The 17,285-nt window shown below is 41.3% G+C and overlaps 1 protein-coding gene across 1 annotated transcript; it reads left to right on the top strand.

Moving 5' to 3' along the window:
* The first annotated feature begins 247 nt into the window (after window positions 1–247).
* On the top strand, window positions 248–16,742 carry LOC139658842 (NLR family CARD domain-containing protein 3-like). The gene is made up of 15 exons (XM_071537019.1): window positions 248–340; window positions 1,047–1,149; window positions 1,262–1,375; window positions 1,480–1,590; window positions 1,696–1,839; window positions 2,782–2,892; window positions 3,179–3,257; window positions 3,464–3,692; window positions 9,388–11,191; window positions 11,334–11,507; window positions 11,960–12,133; window positions 12,888–13,061; window positions 14,493–14,666; window positions 14,878–14,924; window positions 15,678–16,742. The coding sequence occupies exons 2-15, from the start codon at window positions 1,061–1,063 to the stop codon at window positions 16,214–16,216; spliced, it is 3,963 nt and encodes a 1,320-aa protein (XP_071393120.1). The 5' UTR covers window positions 248–340; window positions 1,047–1,060; the 3' UTR covers window positions 16,217–16,742.
* Window positions 16,743–17,285: the final 543 nt, after the last annotated feature.

Here is a 17,285-nt window from a genome sequence, read left to right as displayed (position 1 = left end):
GGACCATAGAGGAAGAGATCTAATGTTAACAGAGCTGAGACAAATAACGTTAAAGAGTTTACTGACTTTTATGGGTAACAGTGTTGGAGGCAGAAGTTTGTTTAACTTCTTAGAGAAAACAGGATTACTGCGCAGGTTTTTTTTTTTAAAATAATATAATGCTTCCATGTTAGTCAGGAGTCGGTTCACTGTGTGCGTTATTATTATTATTAACCACACCCTCAGGTGAAATGTTCACAGACAAACAGAAGGAGAAAGAGCAGCGTCTTCTCTCTCAGTGTTTCCTCTACAGATTAAACTAGAAAGTCTCTTTGATTTGATCTGGATGTGAGTTCACCAGGTAAAGACCCTACAGTTTTTCCACAGGCTGATAATTTACTTGTTGCAGTGGTTGTTTTGTGTGTGTGTGTGTGTGTGGGGGGGGGGGGGGGGGGGTATTAGTCTTTGCACTGCACTCTGTGCTTTTGAGTGTTGAGCAGTTTTATAAATCTCCGACTAAAAACTGTCTAGTTGCTTTTTATAAATATTGTTAAACACATTTGAGTTTGGAGCAAATTGTAGAATCTCTTAGTTTTCACAGCAGTTGTCTCTGTCAGATTGAGTATAATGCTGCTGTCTACTGGTCTGTGTATCGCCAGATGACAGACATGACATGGTGCACACATTTAGACTCAATTTAGATCAATTTCTTTACAATTACCAACTTTTGATTGTAATCTCAACTCATTTCATTGGTGAAATATGCAGGAAGTCTCAGAACTAGTCTGACAGGTTGGATATGCTTGACTGAAGTGCAAAACACTGACACCTTGCCAGATACTAAAATACACTTCCTTCCTTTCACTCAACTCCCTTTTGCTCAGTCCATGTCCCAGAGGCTTTAGATGAACCTGGTCAGTGTATTTGATGTAAAGGGCAGGTGGTCTGAGTATTACTACACTCTGTATATGTGACATGGTGCTGAAAGGAAGAATCAGCCTTTGAAATAATATATCCTGTGATGGGAACCTTGTTGTTATGAATCAGCCCAGTGTGTTTGTGTAAAGGTGTTCGCTCTACTATGAGTCTGTCTGAGGAGAGAGAGGAGGGGCTCCCTCCCTCTAAAACCACTCTGTCTGGGGAACATGACAGCCGGACCAAAGCTAAGAGGTAAGATGAGGATCTCTAACTGTCCATGACTGTTCTCCATCTCAGAGCTCAGCAGTGAAATCATTACAGCATCATTATTCAGAGTAAAAGCTCTGTCTGTGTTGTGTTGAAGCCCAGTCCAGCAGGAGAGACCAGACTCCCCTGAACCCAGCTGTGTGTCCATGAAGAGCGACCGGCCTATGGATCTACTTTTAAAATTTAAAGATAAATATCATCCTGAAAATAAGTAAGTCATTATTTTCTCTGTATGTTAGGATTAATAAAAAGCAGAATTGTCTTCTTCATAAGGACACAGATACATTCACTATAGTCATAATATGTTTCTCTCAGGATCCAGCAGGAGAGACCAGACTCCCCTGAACCCAGCTGTGTGTCCATGAAGAGCGACCGGTCTATGGATCTACTTTTAAAATTTAAAGATAAATATCATCCTGAAAATAAGTAAGTCATTATTTTCTCTGTATGGTAGGATTAATAAAAACGTGAAATTGTCGTCTTCATAAGGACACAGATACATTCACTATATTCATGATATGTTTCTCTCAGGATCCAGCAGGAGAGACCAGACTCCCCTGAACCCAGCTGTGTGTCCATGAAGAGCGACCGGTCTATGATGCACCCTATTGCCTTCAAACATGGACGCAATAGTGTCTTACCTTTTCTCAGCAGAGTATATGCTACTGAGAAAAGGTAAGAATTTAGAATAACTAGATACACTTTTCTTCATTACATTTACAAGGAAACGTTCTGTTTTAATTCTGTGTATCAGACACACAGTTACTTGTAAATTTGATAGAAATCAATTAGCACAGAAAATGCGATCAATTGATGAAAATGTTAAAAAAAAAAAATGCACCGCTGATCCTTTCAGCTGAACCTACAGAGGTTAATGGTCTGAAGATAGAACACTTCCTGGATATGAATTACAAAGACAGGACACTTAACATGTACTTTAACTTTTGATACTTACAGTGAAATTAATGGTAGTACTTTCACTCTTTCTTTAGTGGTGATTCTTTCACCTGAGAAAAGTTTGAAGGAAAAACTTATATTTTCATCAACTGAGTGTTATTTTATCAGAGTGGTTCAGCTTTTACTTAAAGTGGAGGATTTGTGTGGTTCCACAGTGTCTTTAATATGATTCTTCACTTTGGTAGAACATTTCCACAGTTGATCAAACACTCCTCCATATCAGTTCAGCAACAGTCTGCTCTGGTATCCACTGTCACCACTGATCCAGCTGTTGATCATAGAAAACAGGCAACACTACGTAATTCAATTCCTACATCATCAAAAATTACAAGCAACAACATAAATGAGAACAAAGGTCAGGGCGTTGGTGCCTTTACAATATTCCTGTAATCCTAGAACGATCATGTAAGAGGGAGTAGGATAAGAGTTAAGGTGAGAGATGGGAGGAATTTGTTTAGACAACAAATGGAGTGAGAGGAGAAATCATTCAGTGGGAAGAGAGCAGCATGAGGTCCTTAAAGCATCAAAGCTTATTACACTTTGGTGTGACAATACTTTTCTTTTTGATACCCACCTGGTAGTTTTGGGGTATCCACAAGTTTGGCTGGTTGACTAAAAAGTAAATTTTCCACCCTGCTGATCTTTCTCTCTGTCTATCAGGAAACAGCAGAGACCAGACTCCCCTGAACCCAGCTGTGTGTCCATGAAGAGCGACTGGTCTATGAAGACACCCATTGATTTCAAAGATGAACACCACTCTATTGATCTAAGGTATTTATTTAAAACTGATGATAACAGATGGGTTTGCTGTTGTCAGAGTTAGGGATTAGTTGTTTGTTCACTCATCAGATACAGAATCGGTCCGGTCCTTCATACTCTGTGGATTGAGTTTCCTCTTTCAAAACATCACATCCAATAATCAGAGCAGCATTTACAGTGAAGTTCATCATGACAGAAAACAACACCTTTAACAACCTGTGCGTGTGTGTGTGTGTGTGTGTGTGTGTGTGTGTGTGTGTGACATTATATGACCTAATACATCATGTCTTCTCCACAGAGTCCACCAGGAGAGGTCAGAGGTTCCCAGTGGTCAGTCTGCCCAGGAGCATCAAACAGACCTGGACTCCATATTTATGGTGTGTAAATGTACATCAGCACCTTGTACTTCACCATAAAGTGAAATGCAAAACAACCATTCTTGTCATTATAGTCTCCATGCTGCACTCTTTAGATCAGGGGGCTTTCAGCCCCTGCAAGACGGATTTGATTTTGTGTTTTGTGTTTGATTTTGTGTCCAGATTTTAGTATAGAAGTTTAATTTGTATATTATATTCTGTTCCAGCTGCTTGAGGAGAAGATAGTCACTTTTGTGAAAAACGAGCTGAAAATGTTCCAGAGAGTTCTGAGTTCAAATTACCCCGAATGCTTAGAGAGGCAGAGGGAGGATGAGGAGGTGGTGGACGGTGAGGAGGAAGAGCAGAGGAGGAGCAGCAGAGAGGCTTTTCTGCAGATCACACTGCAGTTCCTGAGGAGAATGAAGCAGGAGGAGCTGGCTGACTCTCTGCAGAGCAGTAAGAGGCTTTAACAGGTTTAACATGATGGACAGGGCAATTTAAATTGCATTTAAAACCTCTGCTGTAAATACAGACATTTCTAAAACTACATCTCTCCAATTCCACATTGGAAGGTACATGAGCACAATCCCCATGGATAATCTGGTTAAATTATTTATTTATTTGTTTTTTTATTAGGGGCCGGGCAGCTCTGCTGCCGGTCCCTATTGTTTTTCCCAATTTCTTTTTCTTCTTCTTCCTCCGAGGAAATCTGCCTTCCCATGCATGAAAATAAACCAAACTTTGCACATAGGTCCAGTCCCATGCCAAACTTACTCAACTGGCTTTGGGGGTCAATAGTCGTGATGGTGGTGCTACAGCAACCATCTAAAGTTTAAAACTTTGAAAATTCCTAACAAATCAGTCATACGTGCTACGGCTTTGCAAGTTTCACTAAAATGTAGGCCCAAGTGAGCAGAAATGTTCAGATGCTTTGAGCTGGCAGGAATTATGAAGTCCATCACTCTGTTTTCCTCAAAAACTGATTAAACCTATCTCGTCCCACATTTTTGCTCAATTGACACCAAACTTGCTGCACTGCATCTTCAGACTGTCCTCCACAAACGATCCAGCCAGATTTTTGAATTATCAAAAATTGAGCCCATAGTACATCAAAATGTTTTACTGTAAACAGTACTGTAAACAACTACTGCAAATTCTCCCTAAATAAATCTCCAATGTTCATGAAAATAAATGACAACATTTGCCAGTCATGGTAGATGAAGTGTATTAAATTTCAGAATTTTATCTCAAAAACTGAATTTTTGACAGTAATTTGAATTCTGCCCTCATTTAAACTATTGCAGTCTATGGAAATAGAGCATCTTTAAACATCAGTTTTTCACTTATGGAGCAATCAGTCTTTGTAAAAAATAATGTACAGACATCTCTATGTCATCTAGATGAAGTACACAAATTCTCATAATTTTGTCTTGAATACTGAATATTTGACACTAGTTTGAAATCTGTCTTTACATGCATGGACAGCTGTTATCCTGCACCCTGGTGGTTAAGTCATAGTGTCAAGCCACCTCAAATTTTCCCACTTCTCAAGTAGCTCAATTCAATTGCAACTTGCCATTTGTGGCAAAGATTGTGAGTTCAAGCCCCAGGTGATGCAGAATAAACATGCTGATTCCTACTCTAATATATTTTAATGATAATTATGGTCCAGGCAGTTCTGCCTATGGACCCTCATGTATTTCTCATTCTTCTTCTTCTTCTTCTTCTTCTTCTTCTTCTTCTTCTTCCTCAAAATGCCCAGCCCCGACACTGCTGCGCAGCAGCTATACTTTTTTTTTTATCCAGGTGAGTCCCATTGAGATCGAAATCTCTTTTTCAAGGGAGCCCTGGGGCAAGTCAAAAGCAGCAGCCAATACACAACAATGACAAAGAGCAAGACAAAGACACAACAATAAATAACATAATAATAATACATTCAGTAAGTACAACAACTGTATCACATTATGCAATATCCATTTAGCGTGACCAATTGTAGTAAAATGAGGAGGAAGGGAAAGAGAAAGCTAGGGCAACGGGGGTGAGGAGTAAGAAAACTCCTTTTCCCTGCATCTGACTCCCACTTAGAAGAGCAGGAGAAAGACACAGAGCAGGAGACAGACACAGAGCAGGAGAAAGACACAGAGCAGGAGAAAGACACAGAATAGAGTGGGAGAACTAGGGATGAGGATTATTGAAACATGTGCAACTTTCAGACTTAATTGATTGGAGCAGACCTTTAAAGTCACCTATGGGAATGAGAGCATCTAACTTGGCATCCTTCTGAAGGAGGTTCCAGCACCAGGGGGCAGAGTAACTGAATGGCATCTTTCCGAACTTAGTGGATGGGTGTGGTACAGTAAGAAGCAATGAGTCAGTAGAACGCAGATTGTACTTCCAAAAATTCCAGTTTAACAGACTGCAGAAGTAACCAGGGAGTCTACCAATAATGGCTTTGTAAATAAAGGAGTGCCAATGGAACCATCTACAGAGACCAAGGGAGGCTAAACCATCCCTCTCGTAAAGATGGCAGTGATGAGTAAGGGATTTAGCATTTGTGATAAAGCGTAAAGCACTGTGATACACAGTATCAAGGGCTTGCAGTGTGGTCGTAGAGGCATGCATATATAAAACAGGATCTATTTCTAAAATAAAAACCAAGTTTCACTCTCAGTTTTTTAACCAAGTTTTCAATGTGAAGTTTAAATGTAAGCTTTTCATCAATCCATAAACCTAGGCATATGCAGAGACTTTCTCAATACCTTTTCCATCCAATGTGGATATAATGGTGGAAATAGGCTGGGAGCAAGATTTGGTGAAATACATGACCTTAGTTTTATCTGCGTTTAAAACCAGTTTAAGACAGTTTAACAACCATGTCATCGGCATAAAGATGAATTTTAGAATTTTGCACAGCTGAGCCAATGGTGTTTATGTAGATTGTGAAGAGAACCGGAGAATGGAGCCCTGCGGGACCCCCCTCCTAACCAATAAGGGTTCCGAACTGTGACCATCTGCCAGAACACTCTGAGTTCTGTTAGAGAGACAGTTATTAAACCAACTAAAAGCGTTAGTGCTCAAACCAATATCCAAAAGTCTCTGAAGCAGGATAGAATGATCAACTGTGCTGAAGGCTTTTGACAAGTCAATGAATAGGGCAGCACAGCTCATTTTCTTGTCAACAGCTTGGATAATGTAATTTAGCAGTGGCCGCAGTGATAGTGCTATGTTGGGCCCTAAAGCCTGACGGAGCAGAACTTAAAATATTTTGCTTTTGCAGAAAGACCTTAAGTTGAGCATTTACTAAAGTCTCCAGGATCTTAGCGAGTACAGAGAGCTTTGAGATTGGGCAGTAATTGTTAAGAACAGAGAGGTCCCCCCCTTTTAAGAGAGGCGAGACAAAGGCTGATTTCCAAACATCTGGAATGGTATTAGTAGAAAGAGACAGATTAAAATGTGTGTTAAAGGTTCAGCTATTATGTCTGCTGCCAGTCTCAGACTGGCGAGAGAGGGGTCAAGACCATCAGGGCCAGACGGCTTCCTTGCAATTCCTCAATTGAATTCCTTTGAGAGCCTTGAGCACAGTGGAAAAGGAAATGTCAAACCGGTCCCCACCTGCAGGTGGGATTAGTGAGCCAACACCACCCCTTCTGTCCTGGAGGGGAGACGACTCAACATCACCTCCTCTACTCGGAGGGGCAGGTGAACCAGAGAAGCAGTCACCTGCTGGGGGGAAGGGAGAGACATAAGCATTGGAATCAGCACTAGGATAGGTGTGATCAAATTGATTCCCTACATTAATAAAGTGTTGATTAAAAAAATCAACAATTTCACCTTAGTAATTGTCTGAGCATCATGAACAATTTGTTGGGGTAGGACAGTAGAAGCAACCGGGTTTGCCAGGATTTTAATTGATTTTAGGTCAAATTCAGACTTACATTTCCTAATGAGATATTTATTTCACAGGTACATGAAATGAGCCCAGTCAGAAGAAGAATTAGAATTCCTGGCTGAGGCCCATGCAGCATTTCTCTCATAAATCAGAGTAGCTAATTCTGCAGAAAACCAGGGATTATCCCACACCTTTATTCTATAACATTTAAGGGGTGCATGTTTGTTAGTGATGGGGAGAAAAAGTGATTGGAAGTAATTCCAGGCAAGATTAAAGACCCTATAGACAACTTTTTTGCTTTAACTTATCATTATGAAGTAAATGTGGATTGCACAGTGTAATGGCTATAGAATAATGACACCATCGGCGTTTAGATTGGTTCCTATAAGCCTCGCTTTCACTGTGCAGCTCTGTCTGCCACCGGGTACGATCTCCCAGGAGAATGAAGGCTCGATTTACGGCACAAAGGAAGTGCGTCATCCATTGCGCAACCAAAAGAGGATAGGATAGGTTTTCCACGGTAGCTATCGGTAGCGTTAGCGTTAGCCATGTTGCTAACGCTACTGCTACCAGCCAGAAAACGAACCAGGAGCTACAAGGAAGCCAGGACCAGCCAGAAACAAACATCTATGTTTGTTTCTGGAACAAAAGAAACAAACATCTAACTATGTTTGTTTCTGGCTGCTAGCATTAGCTAGCGTAGCTAACGCTAGCAGCCAGAGACAAACAAATGATCCATTGTCCGTTTGATAATCTAAACAAAGAACATGTTTTCTTGCAGTGGCCTTTCTAAAATGAGCAGTGGTGAAAGTTACTATATTGTGTTATGATCAAGGAGTTGATAAGCAGACAGATAGTTTGTTCTGTTGCACGGAGCTAGGCTGTAATGGAAAGCCATCCGGTTGTCTTTGCGCCAGCGGCGCAAACAACAATACCACTTGGAAACGCTATGGGGGGACAACGGGGGGAAAGTTGAAAAGTTGTCAACAATAGGAGGGCAGTGTGGAACAACCAGTGTTTTGATAGAAACACTGTGTGAGATGTGGACATTTGAGCAGCCGCTCCAGCAGCCCACGCAGCAGCAGAGTCTTCTTGGAAACAGTTCTTGACCTTATTGGTTCTTTGGGGAGCTCACCTCCCGCAGTATAGGCCACTCAACTGCAAAACAAGAAACTACTGCCAGTAGGCTGTTCACCAACAACACACAATATCCCCTCCAACAATATGTAGGTTTGATGGATGAGTCCAACAAAACACCCAAATGCCCACTCCAGTCACACCCGCATACACCAACTCCACTAACACCAGTGCTAATGCAGAGTAGAGGTTCCACCAGCCGGCCACTTCACGTCACTGCTGCTCTCCACTCTTCCAACACACACGCAAATAATTGAGTAAAACTCATCAATTGCCCGGGAGTAGACAAGCCCTGTCTATCTCCCAGTGTGTGTGGTGATGTGCCTCGTGGAGAACAATCTGCGACCACCTTGTCTCGTCCGCTTTTTGTAGCTGGTAGAGGAGACCAGGCTGTAGCTGGTAGAGGAGATTTGTTAATGTATGTGTAAAATGCTGAACACAGTGGTTTACATAAAAATAAAACAACACACCAAAAGTTGGCTTTAAAGGTCCCATCTGGTGTAAAACAGGATTTCCCTTGCCTCTGTGATGATAAAGGAGTTGGATGATCTATCTAAACATGGTGAAAGTATCAAAACGCACGGTCGCCAACTAAATCCACACAATCCATATTAGAAAAGCGAGCCTCTAAACGAGCCGTTTGGACTTCTGTAACTTTGTGGCATCACAAAGGTTCGCTCATTATAATTTTTTTCTCCCCTACCTGTAGCCACCGGGCCACGGTGTCTCACGTTTCACTCTTGAAGCGGTTAGCCAATTGGAACAGAGGGTCGTTAATATTAATGAGCGTTAAAGGCACAGCGACAAAAGCAGCCTGTTCTTGGTAAGGCTCAGAGAGATGCTGGAAAATGAACATGTAAGAATGGATTGAGAGTGTTTTTGGTACATGACACCACACACAGCTTTGAATGGACAGAAAGACACAATATAAAACTCTGACTGTGGAGGATATGGGACCTTTCACATTTAGCTGCACACACAGTCAGGACCCGTTTTTCCACCCATCAGTAATAACCTAAATCGTTGAGAATCGAGTTGTGAAATCATTTACCAGGAAAATTTTCACATTTCTCACATTTAATATAACATCCATTTATTGATGTTATTTGTTGTTTGTTCATTCAGAAACTCTTGCTGCTATCTACCAACGTGAACTCAAGTCTAATCTGAAGGAGATGTTTCAGTGTGTGTTTGAGGGGATTGCTAAAGCAGGAAACCCAACACTTCTGAATCAGATCTACACAGAGCATTACATCACAGAGGGAGGGAGTGGAGAGGTCAATGATGAACATGAGGTCAGACAGATTGAAACAGCATCCAGGAAACCAGCGAGACCAGAAACACCAATCAAATGTCAAGACCTCTTTAAACCCTTACCTGGGAGAGATAAACCAACCAGAACATTGATGACAAAGGGAGTGGCTGGCATTGGGAAAACAGTCTTAACACAGAAGTTCACTCTGGACTGGGCTGAAGACAAAGCCAACCAGGATATACAGTTCACATTTCCATTCACTTTCAGAGAGCTGAATCTGCTGAAAGGGAAAAAGTGCAGCTTGGTGGAACTTCTTCATCACTTCTTTATTGAGACCAAAGAAGCAGGAATCTGCAGGTTTGACAAGTTCCAGGTTGTGTTCATCTTTGACGGTCTGGATGAGTGTCGACTTCCTCTAGACTTCCACAACAACGAGATCCTGACTGATGTTACAGAGTCAACCTCAGTGGATGTGCTGCTGACAAACCTCATCAAGGGGAAACTGCTTCCCTCTGCTCGCCTCTGGATAACCACACGACCTGCAGCAGCCAATCAGATCCCTCCTGAGTGTGTTGACATGGTGACAGAGGTAAGAGGCTTCACTGACCCACAGAAGGAGGAGTACTTCAGGAAGAGATTCAGAGATGAGGAACAGGCCAGCAGAATCATCTCCCACATCAAGACTTCGCGAAGCCTCCACATCATGTGCCACATCCCAGTCTTCTGCTGGATCACTGCTACAGTTCTGGACCATGTGTTTAAAACCAGTGAGAGAGGAGACCTGCCCAAGACCCTGACTGAGATGTACATCCACTTCCTGGTGGTTCAGTCCAAACGGGGGAACGTCAAGTATCATGGGAGAGCTGAGACAGATCCACACTGGAATACAGAGAGCAGGAAGATGATTCTCTCTCTGGGAAAACTGGCTTTTGAGCAGCTGGAGAAAGGCAACCTGATCTTCTATGAAGCCGACCTTACAGAGTGTGGCATTGATATCAGAGCAGCCTCAGTGTACTCAGGAGTGTTCACACAGATCTTTAAAGAGGAGCGTGGGCTGAGCCAGGACAAGGTGTTCTGCTTTGTCCATCTGAGCATTCAGGAGTTTCTGGCTGCTGTTTATTTCATCGTCTCATTCACCTGCACTGGTGTCAATCTACTGTCAGAACCACAAACACCATCCTGGCGGTCTACACTGTTAACAGACAAGTCTAATCTAAATTATCTCTATCAGAGTGCTGTGGACAAGGCCTTACAGAGTCCAAATGGACACCTGGACTTGTTCCTCCGCTTCCTCCTGGGTCTTTCACTGCAGACCAATCAGACTCTCCTGCGAGGCCTGCTGACACAGACAGGAAGTAGCTCACAGACCAATCAGAAAACCGTCCAGTACATCAAGAAGACGATCAAGAAGAATCCCTCTCCAGAAAGAAGCATCAATCTGTTCCACTGTCTGAATGAGCTGAATGACCGTTCTCTAGTGGAGGAGATCCAACAGTACCTGAGTTCAGGAATCCTCTCCAGAGACAGACTCTCCCCTGCTCAGTGGTCAGCTCTGGTTTTCATCTTACTGTCATCAGAAGAAGAGCTGGACGTGTTTGACCTGAAGAAATACTCTGCTTCAGAGGAGGCTCTTCTGAGGCTGCTGCCAGTAGTCAAAGCCTCAGATAAATCTGTGTAAGTGCATAGAAAACTGGATATATTAAATACATAATATGATCTTTTGATCTTTGTATATATATATATATATATATATTGTTTTTTGTTTTTTTGTTTTTTTAAAAGTTCTTTTTCATCTTCATCACTAACTCTCCTTCAGGCTGAGTGGCTGTCAGCTGTCAGAGAGAAGCTGTGAAGCTCTGGCCTCAGTTCTCAGCTCCCAGTCCTCTAGTCTGAGAGAGCTGGACCTGAGTAAGAACGACCTGCAGGATTCAGGAGTGAAGCTGCTCTCTGCTGGACTGGGGAGTCCACATTGTAAACTGGACACTCTCAGGTAAGATCCATTCACAGTTTCTCTCAATTGATTTGAAACATTTCTCCAAACTAGGTCCATACTCCCAAAACAGTATCTCACAGGATTACTGAATCTTCAAAGTGACCCTGTAAGTAGCCATTAGACATGTGTATTTTCAATTTTACTCAAAATAAATCTTTGAATTTTCCAGAATGTGTTTTATTCTGACACAGCCAGTAACCTGGATGATTTAGAGAAGATCATCATCCAGTGGGAATCAAACCAGCATCCATGGCATTGTTAGTGCTACACTCAGCTCAGTGAGCTACAGCACCATGCAAAGAACACTGTAAACTCAGCTTTTAGATAAGGGCGACATGAATACAGTTAATCATTATTAGTAGTAATATGAAAGCAGTGTCCAAAAAACAGACAATCATGACGTTAAATATAAGAGAATAGCATTTCCATATATTTTCATGTCCATTAAGGCTGAGTGTCTGCAAGCTGTCAGAGAGAAGCTGTGAAGCTCTGGCCTCAGTTCTCAGCTCCCAGTCCTCTAGTCTGAGAGAGCTGGACCTGAGTAACAACGACCTGCAGGATTCAGGAGTGAAGCTGCTCTCTGCTGGACTGGGGAGTCCACACTGTACACTGGAAACTCTCAGGTCAGATCCATTCACGTTTATTAAACTGACATGACACATTTCTCCAAACTAAGGTCCGTGCTCTCAAAACAGTCTCTCTCATGTCAGGATACTTCAATCTGCAAAGGGTGCCTATGCCAGTTATGAGGATTTCAGAGCCATTTTACATCAGCATTTTCAATTTCAATTTCACTGGATAGAAAGTTGGATTTTTCCAGCACTTGTTTTTTTCTGATCCAAATTCATGTGATTATTGCACCTCTCTCTATTCCTCACAGCCATAATTCACCGTCACATCTCCAGCTTTTTCAGAATCAAGTAGCTAGGATTTTAACTAGTGTTAAGAAGAGATCATATATCCCCAAGTTTAGCATCTCTCCACTGGTTACCACTTGGATACAGAATTAATATTAATATTTCACTGATCACATTTAAAGCATGGCTAGTTTTGTCCACGAGTTACACTGCAGAACTCTTAGTTCCCTGTGATCTGGAGAGCAAGCTGAGATCTTCAGCTCCTTCTGACTTTCCTTTAGTCTAGACTGAAGACTGAAGGTGAAAACACTTTTGCCATCAGGGCCTCTAGACTGTGGAATTAAAAAAAAACTTTAAATCTGCTTCATATATCTTACTGTTCTTCTTTGTGTCTTTTTTATAAAGGATAACATAGCATATACCATTTGGTGGATGTATTTATCCAAATCAGTATATACAGAAGATAAAAAATAAATATTTTCAGAGTTCTTGCTTGTCTTCATCATAAATTCTTCTTCAGGCTGAGTGTCTGTCAGCTGTCAGAGAGAAGCTGTGAGGCTCTGACCTCAATTCTCAGCTCCCAATCCTCTAGTCTGAGAGAGCTGGACCTGAGTAACAACGACCTGCAGGATTCAGGAGTGAAGCTGCTCTCTGCTGGACTGGGGAGTCCACACTGTAGACTGGAGACTCTCAGGTCAGGCTTCCTCAACATGTTCAACACATGACCAGTTAAATCCTGCTTTACATGCAGGCTAATGTCAGTGAATAAACACCTAACCTGTGTAGGATTTTTCTGCTCATGTGATTTTCAAACCAGTTGTGATACCAACATTTAGCTCTACTTTGAGACTGTCCTTCCTGAAAAAACGACCCCATAGGTCATATTTTCCTACCCTCTAATATGACCCACAGGAGCGTTTCCTAAATTAGCGCCCCTACCAGCGTCAGGAGATGGCTACGTTGGTCTGCGTCCACGTCACGTGACTGACAAGTTTCTCTCTGCGGCGAAAAAAAAAAATGTCTGACATTCCTTTCATTCTCAGTGGAAAATGCAATATTTTAAGATAGTTTCGGTATTAAAATGCATTTTGATGTGCATTTTATTTTCCTAATCTTCATTCAGTGAATGTATATGATGTTTAGTTTCTTAGTTATTACGAAGATTCATTCAGGCTTTCTATCGTTGCTATGGTGGTTGCTAGGGACGCTGCTATGGACGTGTTCGACTCCTGTTTTGAGTTGTCTTCCATCAATGGGCTTCATTCCATTTCAAATTAGAGCCGGTCGGCCACAACCCGAACCCAACCGCCACTATCTCTGTTAAGAAAAGGCGTTTTATAGCCTGTGATTGTAAAATGTGAAGTTTCTCATTTAATTTTATATTTCCAAGAATATGTGGCTGAGGATATCTAAGATGAAATCATCTTTCTTAAAACATAGTCTTCCTCAATTAATATTGAGCCACGTCATCCAATAAAGCACTCCAACTCCAACAGATAACTATACATAACGCAAAAACAATGATTCAAACAACATGGCAACCACCATAGCAACGATAGAAAGCCTGAATGAATCTTCATAATAACTAACAAACTAAACATCATATACATTCGTATACAACGTAGCCATCTCCTGCCGCCGGTAGGGGCGCGAATTTAGGAAACGCTCCTGTGAGTCGTATTAGAGGGTAGGAACAAATTACCTATGTGGTCGTATGGGTTGGAGGACTTGTTGTCTACTTTCTAGGTTCTGTGAACTGCTTTCCGTGATTAGATTTCATTATCTCCTCTCCTCATTTTCTCTGTTGTTGAAACCTGAAATACCAGAAAGGACTTCTAAGATTCTGTCACAAATTCAGTTGAGAACTCTCCAAATGGACCAAATAAAAACACAAAGCAGATGATGTGATCAACTATTTGTATTTGTGATAGGCACAGTTTTTGCTAGCATTAGACTGCAGTATTCCAATTAATTTGAGAGTAGTGTACTAATAAGAAAATCAAACATGTACCTGTGTACCTTGTTTTCTGTGTGTGTGTGTGTGTGTGTGTGTGTGCGTGTGTGTGTGTGTGTGTGTGTGTGTGTGTGTGTGTGTGTGTGTATGTGTGTGTGTGTGTGTGTGCAGGCTGCCAGGCTGTCTGCTCACAGAGGAAGGCTGTGCTTTTCTGGCCTCAGCTCTGAGCTCCAACCCCTCCCATCTGAGAGAGTTGGATCTGAGCTACAATCATCCAGGAGCCTCAGGAGTGAAGCTGCTCTCTGCTGGACTGGAGGATCCACACTGGAGACTGGACTCTCTCAGGTATGGAGAGGCAATGTCTGCTAGAAGGCTGAGAGTCACACACATTTCCTCTGTCACACTGAGAAGATGAGGAATATTGATTAATGTTTAACAGGAGATGTGACTGATGCTGTATTGAAAATCATTCATAGGGAAGGTTATTAGGTGTCCAAGGTGTCCATGTTTCCATCATCAAAGAGAATCTGCTGATCTGATTGTGTTTATTCCCCAGTGTGGACCATGGTGGAGTGCAGAGGATGAAACCAGGTCTGAGGAAGTGTAAGTGTGTATTTAGTTTGATTCATGAAAACACAGCAACACACATTCAGTTATTTACATGGTGTAGTTGCAGTTTCTTCTGTATGTCCTGAGCTGCTTTTAACTGTTGAACCCCCAAAAAACATATAGCTGATGTGTGACTACAAAGACATTCTTTACTCCACGATCTTAATCTTACTATTTATCTAATTATACAAGAATAAAATCCAATGAAGCACTGTCTGCAGAAGCAAATAGTTTGCTCTCAAGTTCAACAGCTTTTTCTGTCCCCTAAATTCAACAAACATGATGACGATTATTATGGACGAATGAGTGAGGAGCATCAATTTCAGGCAATTCAGAATATCCTGAAATGAATTTCACCATGGGGATCAATAAAGTGCTATTTTATCTTTTTGCTATCTTATATGCATGAAGCATTTTGTGAATACAGGTTACACTAACCAAATAAGTTTGGAAATAATAGTAACATAGAATTGTCATCATATCTATAACGAAATATATAAAGTCTACATTTAATTGAGTTTTTGTATAAATGGCTGTTAATGATAGAAAGTTCATTTACACAGCCGTATGTGACGTCCATTCATTCAAATCCTACTGTAAATGCAGAGGATGGCCGGCACAATGTGTCATCATGAAAGTGTTGAGAAATTAATTGTCAAACTGTTAATAATAAATCAACAAATAATAACCACAACAGGTCTATTAGATGAGAAGCTGCTGCTGTATTGTGTCTTGTTCTCTCATCAGATGCCTGTGAACTCACACTGGACCCAAACACAGCACACAGAAACCTCTTCCTGTCTGAAGACAACAGAAAGGCGACAGCAGTGAGAGAGGAGCAGCCATATCCTGATCACCCAGAGAGATTTGATCGCTGGCCTCAGCTGCTGTGTAGAAATGGTCTGACTGGTCGCTGTTACTGGGAGGTCGAGAGGAAAGGAGAGGTTGATATAGGAGTGACTTACAGAGGAATCAGAAGGAGAGGAGGGGGTGCTGACTGCAGGATTGGAGCCAATGAAAAGTCCTGGAGTCTGATCTGCTCTGATGTTAGTTATACTGCCTGGCACAATAACAGACCAACAGTCATACCTTCCCTCTCCTCATCTGACTCTGACACAGTAGCAGTGTATCTGGACTGGCCTGCTGGCTCTCTGTCCTTCTACAGAGTTTCCTCTGACACACTGATCCACATCCACACCTTCCACTCCACATTCACTGAACCACTCTACCCTGGGTTCTGGGTTAGGTTTGAGTTGTCTGGTTCCTCAGTGTCTCTTGTCAGATAGAGGAGGGAGAGAGAAACACTCACACTTCTGACCAAAGACAGCTGCTGAGATGATAGTTTACTCTGTACAGGATCACACACACACACACACACACACTCTTAAAGACAGAATATTATTAATGTTTGTATTTTCATATACTACTCATTTCACTTTAAACAAACAGTCCGTCACTGTAAATAGAGTGTATTCTGTGTGTTTGGTAACTTAACTGGGTTTTAACATCACATGTATGTACAGGAACATAGACATTTTATATGGAAAGTGAAATAAATCAGATATTTAACCAGAAAGAATCAAGTTGTTGTTCATCTGAGAGTCTGCTTTGGATGATTGGCAGGTTAAAATATCTTCCCTTTGGACTTTAATTTAATTAATCTCACCACTCCAAGCTAAGCATCTGTCTTGTTTTCTACAATTGTTTCCCAGAAATAAAGTTAAATGAATATTGTTTGATCTTCTTTTCAAGCAAGCATAGTTTTAAACATAATTTGTTGACTTTAATGTGTACTTATGTTTCCTTTAAATAAACAGATATATTTTTAAGTTGTTTATAAGTTGTGTCTCTTCTGTCAAGGCAGACCTGGTAGCATCATGCAGCATCAAGACAAACATAAAAGTCACAGACAAACATCATACAACAATGTAAGAAAACAAAATACAAAGTCACCGTAAAGAAAGAGCAGAGTCACATTTTGTGTAAAAGTTTTCCAACAGGCAGTCGACCAACATCCAACCAGCAGCTGAAGGACCAAACCTATTTAAATGCTGACCAATCAAAGCAAAGACAGCTCCTCATTGAGTCTGACACAAGATCAGTCATGTCAGAGGATTGCATTCTGATTGATCTTGAGAAATCATAAGATATCTTTTTTTTATATTTCATAATTTAAAGAATAACAACCTAAAAGTTAATTCTGGTTGAATGTCCCTTTAGACACTTTGGAGGACCGAAGACTTTGAGTCCACTTCATTTACAAGCAAATCCTGTTTTTATTTCTTTATTTTTACTCCATTATGTGTATCTATAATTCATATATAAAGAAGCAATGAAATATTTCTGGCTCCTGAA

This window comes from Centroberyx affinis, unplaced genomic scaffold (genome assembly GCF_046629955.1).
Source record: "Centroberyx affinis isolate AG114_WGS23_722 - 3 ecotype Tasmania unplaced genomic scaffold, CSIRO-AGI_Caff_v1 ptg002975l_1, whole genome shotgun sequence".
NCBI classification, from domain to species: Eukaryota; Metazoa; Chordata; class Actinopteri; order Beryciformes; family Berycidae; genus Centroberyx; species Centroberyx affinis.
This window is presented reverse-complemented; position numbering and strand designations above follow the sequence as displayed.

Excerpts from the sequence above, each read along its gene's own strand:
- LOC139658842 (XM_071537019.1), top strand. The coding sequence starts at position 1,061 with ATGAGTCTGTCTGAGGAGAGAGAGGAGGGGCTCCCTCCCTCTAAAACC. Across the intron at positions 1,376-1,479 it reads AAATATCATCCTGAAAATAA|GATCCAGCAGGAGAGACCAG; the intron begins GTAAGTCATTAT and ends TGTTTCTCTCAG. Across the intron at positions 3,693-9,387 it reads GGCTGACTCTCTGCAGAGCA|AAACTCTTGCTGCTATCTAC; the intron begins GTAAGAGGCTTT and ends TTGTTCATTCAG.